Here is an 11,482-nt window from a genome sequence, read left to right on the forward strand (position 1 = left end):
CATATTTCTCACAGCTATGGAATATAAATTTGAATCAATAAAAACTAATTGCAGTTACAATTTTTCCCCTACCTCTTTCCTTCATTTGAACTAAACTGAAAGTCCCGCCAATGAACATGTGATCCAATTTTAAGGTGCGTTACATACATGGAGCGAGCTAAGGCAATCGCAGTACACTCTCTCTCGCTCTGCGCCGTGATTGGCTGAGCACCGTCTCTGCTCCAATCACGGCGAAGAGCGAGAGAAACAGAGTGTACTCAAATCACTCGATCAACTTCTGACGACCGCACGAGGCGCTGAAAGCGCCGTTCGTCGGCGTTTAGAACTTCCGTGTACCATACGGAGATGAAACGATGATCTAATCGGGCAACAACGACACACCCACCCCTAAATGCCCGCTTGAACGAACTCTTTATCGTGTAGGGGGGGAGGTCTCCCCGGGATGCAACAACAAACCAGAAGTCTAGACGACGCAAATGGAATGAGAAATTGAATTGGGGTCAAATCCGATAAAGAGACAGGGGTACGAGATCGGATCGGCGGAAAGCGCGATATGAGAATTGGAAATCAATCGCTGAGTCGACTACCTTGGTTCAAGAGAGCTAGTTTCCGGTGGGAAGAAGAGACGGCGCTGATCCCGTCCGCCGTCGTCGTCGTCGGCAGTGGAATTTTCATAATCAAAGCGCAAAGCGAGGGTCAGTCAGGTGTTGAAGCGAAGTTAGCCCGCTGACCGCTGTCAAACGGCTGACGTTACGCCGATGATCAAGTTGAATTGATAATAAATAAACATACGCGAGTGACGACGACGACGACGAGTCGGGCCGATTCGAGCGGGATATATGACAAGATAATGATCTCGCGGTCGGGCACTGCTGTTTGTTTAGAATTAATAACGCTCGGTTGCAGTTTGCGGTAACGGTTAAACACGACGATTCTCGATCGGAGAGGTGATCAGTTTATATATTCACGCCGAAATGGCTGCCGCTGACGGAGCCACGGCCGACGAACTCAGGGCCGAAATCGAGAGGCTGTCGAGGGAACTTGATCTAGCATCAACCGAGAAGGTACAATCAGCCCAGTACGGACTCGCCCTTCTTGAGGAGAAATCAACCCTGCAGCAGAGGTGCGACAACCTCGAAACGCTCTATGAAAACGCCAGGCACGATCTCGAGATTACGCAAGAGGTTAGTATAACCCCGCGGCTCCGACACCGAGGCCCACCCACTTCCTTTACCGTACATACTGAACACTCGCCGATCCTTTTTTCTCTATCTCTGTTCATTTCGCTGTCGCACCTTTTCCACCTAGCGAGGAACTAGTTTCTAACTGATCTAAATACCGCATTGGTAATTGATCTATCCTGACGTGGGCGTCTGTTCATTCGTTCCATCTTGAAATTTAGTAGGTTACACCTAATTTTTCTGCGGAGACAATTTTTAACCCTTTAATATCACTTCGCTGTACGTCAGATTTCTGTGTTTCGCTCTCAAACAGCTGCACGGATAACTTATCGATCATCTTATCTGATTCGCACTCTGCGTCATCCACGATACAGATACTGATCTAACTTTTTGTTTAATGCACAACAAGTCTAGCAACGAACATGTCGTTGCAAAAAAGTTTGCCAAGGAATAGTTTTCATCGTGCGATTGAGTTTCACCTTGAATTAGGAACAAAATTAAACACCGCGAACTGAATTCACCAACACCGATTACAAATAAATTTTGAGAGAAATTGCATGGTCTTGAATACCAAAAGCGTGTCATTCGATAAACTTTAGCAAATCGATGCTGATTTTTTTAATCGAGTTAATGAATAATTTCCAATGTCTCGCTGAAAAATACATTAGAGTCGTGAAAAATCTCTTCCCAGACAAAATCAGCAATAGTTGTTTGAAATTGGATGATTTTTGTGCTCTTGGCGCTAAAATAGTAGCACAGTAATGTCAATGATTAAGCATTTTTCACCCTAATTGTTGGTTATTAATCTTCTGCTGTCTGATCGGAACATTATCTTAATCCAATCTAACACAACATATCAATCTGACATAATACAATCTAACTTAAGACAATCTAACATAAATTCCACTTCATTTCTCAAACTTATATTACATATTTCATTATCCTTATCACTTTTTCGATCTAACTGTGATTGCTTGCAATATTTTTATAATTCTTCTCATCATTGACTTTGATTCTTCATTTCCTTGATATTACAACTATTAAAGCGAATTCCAGGCAGCGATATCCGAAGAAACAAGTTCAAAATGAGCACAAACTCGTTTGTTTTTCACTCTCTTAATTATTGCGTTGTAAAATTTCGCTTTGGTCTAATTTTGATGGAAAATTTGCCGAATACTCATTGTGGGGAACACTAATTGAATAATAGTCAATGAGATTAGTCTGAGCCAGACATTCAAAGGGTCTATAAATCAATCAAAGCCTATTGCCTGACTTCATTTCAGAAATTAGACTCTATTCTCGGTTTTATTATCGGACTAGTCAGAACCCATTTTGCTAATTGAAGAGACAATAAATTTCATAAGACATATTTCTTCTTGTTTACTTGATCCTGCGAGTAAAGGTGAATTTCTTGCGCTTCACTTTTTCTATTTTCCACTTTAGCTTCAGATAAAAATTAACTATGATCCATGATGTAATAGTAATTTCCATACAAGCTAGCAAACTTGACTTGTGGATCGTTGTCACTAGTGCCCGTCATACGACCTTCAGGTAAAAACAGAATCGCCTACTCATTTCATTATGGTGACTCAGACTTGTGAAATTCTATCTTGATTACTGTCTTCCTTAAAAGTAATTTGAACAAAATTAAAACATCTAGATATTTTTGTTTCAACTATTGAATAGAATTTTCAGTGGTTCTTGACATACTAGCGGTCCTTGAATTTTATGAACGAATATCATTTTCTGGAAATTTTACCGATCTCATAATTTTTTGATCATTTGATCTCTTTTGCTTGGAATTGTTATTCAATTTTTTTTTTTTGTCTACCTATTAAAAACAGTTTGCAATCTTGTGAAAAAATATCGAGAATTAATAGACAGAAAACATACAAAGAGAATAAAAGCTGTATGTATTATAAACAGTACTGTATAAATTTATCGAAACGCCTGTACTCGGTTAAAACACAAATAAAGAATTATTATTTATATCCTCGTTGAAACTTTTGTTTTGAAAAAATATTCTTCTGCAATGCACTGTCAATCAAGCATCGAAGTTACTCGGAAAATACATACCAGAAAATGGAATCTTTAATCTTGGGAAAGTCTGGAAATATTGACTATAATATTTAGCTCAATATCCTATCATTGCGTTATTATTATGTGCAATATAAGATCCGAAAAGTCATCACGCAAATGCTTGAATGTAAATGCAATGAACTTCAATCTGAAAGATAGCGGTTGTAAACTGAATCCCAGTGTTCTTGAACCTGGATAAAAACATCTTCCCATTCACATTTGACCGAAATTTAAATTTAGATACCCCGTTTGAAAAATACATGGAAGAAAATTATACTCAGTAGTTGGCTATCGACTTGTGTTTGAATATGAATGGTTATATAGCTAGAACACGTGGAGAATAAATTGGGGAAGGCTATTCGCTCAAAATACCCTCATATTCCAATATAAATAAGCAGCAGGTATTACGGGACTTGGATGTATACTTTGCGTAGGAAGGAAACAGATGTTTTATGTTTATATGTTCTTCGGTACCTAAATTGAGCTAGGGTTAACTTTCTTACCACACCAAAAGGCTCAGTTTTTGACTATTTTACGTAGTGGTTGGACCGTATGTCATCCATGCCGATCATTTTGCAGTGTTCGTTGAAAGAGGCTTCCAAGCATTCGTTAATCTCCCTTATATATTTAATTCATATAGCGTCTTTTTCATAAACACCAGATTTACCATGGTATCGATATATTTCTCCTCCAAGTTAGCATTCATTAAACGCAGCACACTTTTTTGATTATATTTCTATTTCTTTACTTTCAGGCTCTCGCAAAATTTCACACGACAACAAAGTTAACTACAAAAAGTGGCATTGAACAGGAAGAAAGTCTTCTCAGTGAAAGCGCAGCCCGAGAAACATCTCTGCAAGTTCAGATACTTGAGTTGGAAAATGAAACGAAATTGGTAAAGTATTATTACTATGACATAGTATATGACAAAATTAATGAGCTAAAAAAATGCTTACTAAAATACAACATCGTTTTACTTACTTTAAAAGTTGCGACATGAGTTGGAACGCGTTCAAGCTGAGCGAGATCATTCGCTGCAAGAACGCGAAGACGAGAGCCAGGATTACCATCATGCGGAATCGGAGAGAAAACAGCTCCGCGGAGAGATCAAAGAGTGTAAATTCAGGGAGGCGAGACTTCTTCAGGACTATTCGGAGCTAGAGGAGGAAAATATATCCCTGCAAAAGCAGGTCTCGGTTCTGAGATCAAGTCAGGTTGAATTTGAAGGTGCTAAACACGAGATAAGGAGGCTCACGGAGGACGTCGACTTGCTGAACAGCCAAGTGGAGGAACTCACGAGTTTGAAAAAGATTGCTGAAAAACAGATGGAGGACGCGCTGGAATCCTTGCAGGCTGAGCGCGAAGCAAAATATGCCTTGAAAAAGGAACTGGATCAACGCATCAACAGCGAGTCGATCTATAACCTTAGTAACTTGGCATATTCCATCAGAGGTATCACCGACGATCAAGCTATGTGTAGCGACGGTGAAGACGACTCTCCTGCCTTGAGGAGGATCGTCGCAGACTTGAAACAAGAACCCGGTACACCAGTAGACGGAAAGCAGGTCGATCTGTTCTCAGAGATTCATCTAAACGAGCTTAAGAAGCTCGAAAAACAACTCGAACAAGCCGAAAGCGACAAGGCGCTGCTTACTCAAAATTTAAGGGAATCTCAAGCCGCTGTCGAGAAAAGCCAAGGGGAACTACAGTCCTTCGTTTCCAGGATCGTCCATCTCGCTGCACATGTACAATCTCTGCATCACCTTCACTCAAAATTGCCGAAGACGCAGAACGAGGAAACTGCATTGGATAAAATGACTCAGGTGAAGAGAAGAAAATATTTTTACAACTCTCGCAGTCAATCAAATGAGCACACAAATTTTCCGTCACTTGAATAAGATATCGAAACAGTAGCGAATAAATATTATCTCTTTGTTTCAGGCGATAGTGCAATATCATCAATGGAGCACAATGTCTGCACGCGAGGTAGAGCAACTTCAAAAAGATTTGGTAGATCTAGAAAAGGGTCTGACTATGTCCGATTCCACTCAGCAACTCAGATCGGAGCTCACTAATCTTAAAAATAAGGTAAATTGTAGTATAATTTTAACCAAAATTGACTTTTTTAAAATGACTATGTAGTTCCGTAGCAATACGGACACTGCAAAAAATGAAATGGTATATTAAAGGATCTGCGGAATAAACGAAAGAGAAAATTTTACTATCTGAGGAAATTCAAATAGTTGGCTTTAAGTTCTCTGACGCTAAGTTATGGAAATAGCCGCATATGCACCAACGGTAAAAATGATACATTATGAATATATACATTTGATTAATTTTCATTTCATCCGAATATATCGATAAAGACAGAAACGTGGCTTCACGAAATTAGCATATCACATGTTTTCCACATGTATTTGAATGGAAACTTGGCATTTCAGATCCCTCCGTCAGAGCAGAGTCTCCGAAAAAAGGTTGGAGCGTGTGTCCCTGATGTATTTATTATATTCTTACTACACTCTCATTAATAATGACTTGTTTGGCTCCTCTAATGATTTGTTACGAATAGCTTTTTCAGTGTCCTAACTTCGCCTATGCTTATTTATAGTCACGTAATTTAACAGACCTGTTCATGATATGAGAACCATACTTTTGCAGCGAGCTTAGTGTCACGATGCAACAGCTATGGGTTTACTCAAAAAATGATATGTTATCCATTCAAACAGTACACGTCGGAGTTTCTAAAATTGACTTTCCTGAAAAAGGGATATAAATATGCCCGTAAATCATTGCAGCCACATTTCTAAGATTGTCGATTGAAAACATTACAGCGGTACTGAAGAAAAAAATTGACAGACGTATCATTTTTTAAGTAAATTCAAGCGTCACGTGATGCTACTCATGTTATGATATCGTACCTCTGCAAGACAAAAAAAAACAAAATACTTGTACACTTTGTGGCAATACATGGATCCGTTTAACGTGAAACAAAGGAATGCCTTGTTTCACTTCTTTGTGCGATGCTGCTTGACTATCAATTTGGAGGTCTCGTTATCACGATGTCTTGTATGATGTATGAATCGGGGTGGCATGCGTACAATGGTACAGCCAAGCATGAAAATTGGACAATTAAAGCAACTCGTTATCACTCTAATATGCCAATCGAGGGAAAGCAATCCAGAAATAAGTGGAACGTCGATAAATTGAAACTGTTTTAAACAGCATGAAAGTCGACTTTTCTATCGTTCAAAAATGTCTGAGCTTATCGGTATGAAAATTGCTCGCTTATCATTCTCTGTCTCTGAAGATTCATGTATTGTCGCAGAGTTGGGATTTGATTTGAAAATCGATAGAAAATGACTATAATATTGCGTCGTTGTCTTCGTTACAGCTTCTAGACACCGAGCACAAGAGTTTGGAGTTACAATCCGATATTTCAATCCTTTCCGAACTGGCAGCTGATGCGGGAAGTTCCCTTGATTCAGCTCAAAATGATCTTCAAACAATTTCCGACGAGTTAGCTCAATTATATCATCATGTGTGTACCGTCAATGGCGAAACACCATCCAGAGTTCTTCTTGATCATGAGAAGATCGTTCCTGAGAAGGAAAATGCCAAGATTGAACTCTTGAGAGCACGTTTGAAAACGGATGTTAAAATCAGAGATTTGGAAAGCCTTAGCGAGGCTAAGGAAATCGGTAAACATATCGAGACTGTTGGGGACCAAATCAAGCATCTCAAAAATGCTGTCGAACACACAATCGAGCTTTCGAAAATCAAGGGAATGAGAGTGAATATGACGGAAGGTAAATTATTGAATTTTATTATTGGTTTGGTGACGCATGTTTTATACTAACACATTAATTAATATCAATATTATTACGCACTAACAGTTTGTCGCCTCAAATGGCTTGTTCCAATAAATACACGTTCTCACCTAAATATGCGTTCACTTTATTTGCACGGAATGATTCGTCAATAGTAGATAGTAGTAACAGCTCAGTCTTAAACTGTGCGAGATCAGATTTTCAACCATGCACGCATTGTTTTGTTAGTTTGGTCATGTTTTGAGAGTAACGTAAGGCGATGCACTTTGAAGAAATTTATCTCGAAACAAAGCATGCAATTTAGGTTCGAGTTTATCCACGAGATCAGTAGGATTCTGTTGGTCGATTCAGGAATTCTATATCATTTTCTTACACATGGGGATCCTATTTGTCTTCCTGATGGAGGCAGGGTATGCAATTTTGACTATTCCCATAGCCATGAATTTTTTTTCGGTAGTCGAACTGCGAGTTTTCCTTAAAATGTTGTTTTGACCTGCTTGTTTGAGCTTTGAGGAGTATAAAAAATATGTGCTTGGTATTTCGCACGCTTTTGAATTAGTCAGTTGACTTTGCTAATGTGTAGTTAGATACGATATATGTGAAAGTGTTGAATTATCTTACTTTGAAAGAGTTTTGCCATTTATACTGTAATTTCTCTAAGAGTAATTATTTTTTAATTCACAGCCAATGATAGTAAAGAAGAAATTACCGATCTTCAAGAACAAGTGATCAAGTTGAAGGCACTTTTGTCAACGAAACGTGAACAGATTGCGACACTTCGCACCGTTCTAAAGTCCAACAAAAATACAGCTGAAGTTGCTCTTACAAACTTGAAGAGCAAGTACGAGAATGAGAAGAGTATCGTCAGCGAGACAATGATGAAACTTAGAAACGAACTCCGACTCCTCAAAGAAGACGCTGCTACATTTTCAAGTAAGTTGCAACCTGACCTGACACTGTTTTACCCAATACTCACACTGCCTTTTGTTACCCTTGTACTCTGGCAATATATTAATTTTATATTAATACCAAAACACCTTGTTTCATGTTTGTTCAATCCAAAGAAAAAACATTGCGACGTTGCAGAAAAAATTATCTCCGACACTTTTTCACTTCGTGTAAATATTTCCATGAATAATCATTCCCAAGAAACGAATGCTCCGTCTCTTTTTCCTCTGATTAACTTTTTTTTTCATTATTTTCCTGCTCGTACACATAATTTGCAGAGTACAATACTGCGACGGCTTAGATGGATTTAAATTTTTTGTAGTACATTGTTTGTTGTTTAAATGTTTTTCGTCAGTATACGCGGATTTCGCCCCCAGTTTTGTTCTTTCTACTACTGCACATCTAAACCACCTACGATTGTTTGATTTACAAAATAAAAAAAAAAAAAAAATGAATAATCAAATTTTCTTAAATACATGCCTATACCTAGCAATCAGTGAGATGCTTGATAGTAATATACATTTTATTTGTTTTTTTTCCACTAACTTATATTAACACAGTATTAACAGACGTTTCTTTACTAATGCTGACCTGTACCTCGATAGATTTTATGGTCGCACTGGTCATGTGCTTTCGGCAATACTGTTACGCTATGTACTAGAGAATGCATAGTTTCGTCTGTGTTTCTTGGGTTTTAGTTTATCTTACACAAACCATTTAACGCAAAACCCATGTCGGAAACTTTTTTTTACTCATTGTGTGTGTTTGTGTGTGTCTGCGAGCGAGTGCGTGTACTATATGTACATATTGCAACCATCTGTGATTTGTCTGTTGACTTTATCGGTACCTGAAATTAACGTGATGGGAGAATATTATAATTGTTTATATTTATCGCTACAAGGCCATAGTTTGAAAAAATTTTCACACTTAATGATATAGTGTGTTATAAGTACGACCCTCAAGTTTTTGAATTATTTGTACTTAATGTATATAGACTTAGTATTTACAAGGTGATCGCATCGTAAACTTATTTAAGTTCACGAATAATTTTTATAAAAATATATGTTTTTTTTCTACTTTAAATCAAATTTGATCAATTCGCACTTGAACGAGGTGCAAAAAAGATTTACCAACCGAGTAAAAAGCCCGTGATCTTGGAATTATATAAACGAAAAGTTCTTTAACTACCGAGACCAGTGATAACAGTTCCAAATAACATTAACAAGTACAATAGAAAGGATCTGTTGATCATCGCTTACATTTTTTACACCCCGACTGATTTCTCAGCTCTCTACAATTTATCGCTACATTATTGTTTTTCCGCTGCATGTGTTTGGTGATAGTGAAGAAATCATTACAGTCATCCATGTGCGTCGGTGTTCGATTCATCTGAACATATCCTATGAAACTATACCCATGATCCATCTAGGAATCCCGGTTGAGTATTATTTCCATCCTTGTCTTTATATCTGTCTTTTCTCTAACTTTTTTCCTCTCTCTCTCACTCTCTCTCCCTCTCTTACTCACTCTATCCTTCTTTCTCGTGTTTAAACCAACCTAACAATACACTTCCCAGGTCTACGAGCGATGTTTGCTGCGAGGTGCGAAGAGTACGTCACTCAAGTGGATGAATTGGAGCGTCAGCTGGCAGCTGATCAGGATGAAAAGAAGACGCTGAATCAACTGTTGCGGCTTGCCGTACAGCAGAAATTGGGTCTTACTCAAAGACTGGAAGAATTAGAGGTAGACAGAGAGATGCGCAATGCCAGAAGACACGCGATCGGTGGAAACGGACGTGGCAAGACACGTTTTCCACCACCGGCGAACCGCACCCATCAGAGTAGAGATTTTTTCTAGAAAATGAGAAAAATGTGGAGTAAGATATTTTGAGAGGTAATTAAATTCTGAAATCTTATCTTCATTCTCGACGAACGTTATTGCTTTTTTTTACAGAGCGGAGACTAACTTTATCGCAAACATATTTCTGTATCGTTTGATGAACGATTTATCCGTGCTATTTTCGTTTAAAATAGATGAATAGAAATATATACGTCGATTCGTCGTACGTTCGTTTGATAGTGAAAACAATTTAGATTTCAAATATTGCTGGAGAAAATTGGCGATTCTTATTTTCTATTTTACAATATGTAATATTTACATGAGTGAAAGTGTATTGTTAAACTCAATCGACACGTGTGAAGAGTAGAGAATTATCTCCGCTTTGTAAAGTTCTCGAGCGAAAATATATTTTAGGATTTTTACTTTCCTCTTCATTGTATCTGCTCCATATTATTCGGTCCAATTTACATGTACGTCTTTATTCGATGTACTTGATGCTATTTTAGCGTAGCACTGCGGATAACAATTTTTATAACGGGGCAACAACATTTAGTAGGTGAAAGACCTCGGTGTTGTGTAAATCTAGGAAAAAGTAAGGAGGAGGAAAGAGATTAGAGAGGAAAAAGAAAGGCGCATAAAACGAGATATACATCCTGATTATGCCTCTGATCTTTCATTAAAAAGTATACTTTTCACCGGAACTCATATCTTGAAACTATACACTCCTCTAATCTAATTACCGAAACAAAATTCCGTTATTTATACCCGTAGTTTGTTGTTATTTTTATTTTATTTTGTTTTTATACACAATTTTACAAATTGACAAATGTCCGTTTATTCTTCTTCACGGAAGAGTTCAAACAGCAACAAAAAAAAAAAAAAGATGAAACTTTTACAAACGAATCGGTAACTCTTTTGATTTATTGGTTTTACTGTCGTTCTTGTTTTTCAATCCAGTCATGCAAACGTCGTCAGTACGCCAGAGTAAAAATTACGAGCGGAAATCGTCGTACTTTTTAATGAAAATCACACCGTGTATTTCAATAGAGTAAGATTACCGTTTTATAGAGTGATATCAACGTAGAGGGGGGCCCATTAAATGTATGATGTGCATCGAGCGTTGATTAGTAGTAAACAATGAATGAGAATATTTACAAAAAAATCATTGAATGACGTTAGAGAAAAATTCATAATCATGTAATGTAATGAAAATTGAGTAAACCGTATAAGTTCTACTTAAATTTAAACACAATAGCAGACAATATAACTTGATTATAGCGTTTTTAATCAAACACATCTAGTTGAAAAAAAAAAGTAATCAATAATAAACGTAGAGGAACAAAAAAAAAAAAAATTAAAAAAAAAAACGTACACTTCTGGAACGCAGAAAACGAATCGAATAATATATTACGTAGTAGATGAAAATCATTCCAAATCGTCCCCTCGACTAGAGACTTTATCTTTTATTTCGAGTAACTTCACCCTGTTACAAAAAGGTTGAAAGAGAGAAAAAAAATCGATAAAGGAAGTCGTATTTTTATTCTTACGTAGTGATTTTTATCTTGAGGCCATTATTTTTTAGGTATATTCATGGCGTCAAGAATAATA

General features: G+C 37.4%; 1 protein-coding gene across 3 annotated transcripts; it reads left to right on the forward strand.

Moving 5' to 3' along the window:
* Positions 1-382: 382 nt before the first annotated feature.
* On the forward strand, positions 383-11,269 carry LOC124188090 (protein bicaudal D). Of its 3 annotated transcripts, none has more exons than XM_046580447.1 (8): positions 383-1,184; positions 4,015-4,155; positions 4,250-5,083; positions 5,202-5,348; positions 5,702-5,734; positions 6,652-7,066; positions 7,772-8,020; positions 8,596-9,605. In XM_046580447.1, the coding sequence occupies exons 1-8, from the start codon at positions 975-977 to the stop codon at positions 8,694-8,696; spliced, it is 2,130 nt and encodes a 709-aa protein (XP_046436403.1). In that variant the 5' UTR covers positions 383-974; the 3' UTR covers positions 8,697-9,605. The 3 variants fall into 3 exon arrangements, with proteins under 3 accessions (XP_046436403.1, XP_046436401.1, XP_046436402.1); XM_046580445.1 differs by lacking the exon at positions 8,596-9,605 and adding an exon at positions 9,612-11,269 and having other exon boundaries at positions 387-1,184; XM_046580446.1 differs by lacking the exons at positions 5,702-5,734; positions 8,596-9,605 and adding an exon at positions 9,612-11,269 and having other exon boundaries at positions 389-1,184.
* Positions 11,270-11,482: the final 213 nt, after the last annotated feature.

This window comes from Neodiprion fabricii, chromosome 1 (assembly GCF_021155785.1).
Source record: "Neodiprion fabricii isolate iyNeoFabr1 chromosome 1, iyNeoFabr1.1, whole genome shotgun sequence".
Lineage (NCBI taxonomy): Eukaryota > Metazoa > Arthropoda > Insecta > Hymenoptera > Diprionidae > Neodiprion > Neodiprion fabricii.

Bases quoted from the DNA above. Each gene is read 5' to 3' on its own strand.
- LOC124188090 (XM_046580445.1), top strand. From the start codon at position 975: ATGGCTGCCGCTGACGGAGCCACGGCCGACGAACTCAGGGCCGAAATC. The intron at 1,185-4,014 runs GTTAGTATAACC...CTTTACTTTCAG, and splicing joins ATCTCGAGATTACGCAAGAG to GCTCTCGCAAAATTTCACAC. The intron at 4,156-4,249 runs GTAAAGTATTAT...TTACTTTAAAAG, and splicing joins TGGAAAATGAAACGAAATTG to TTGCGACATGAGTTGGAACG.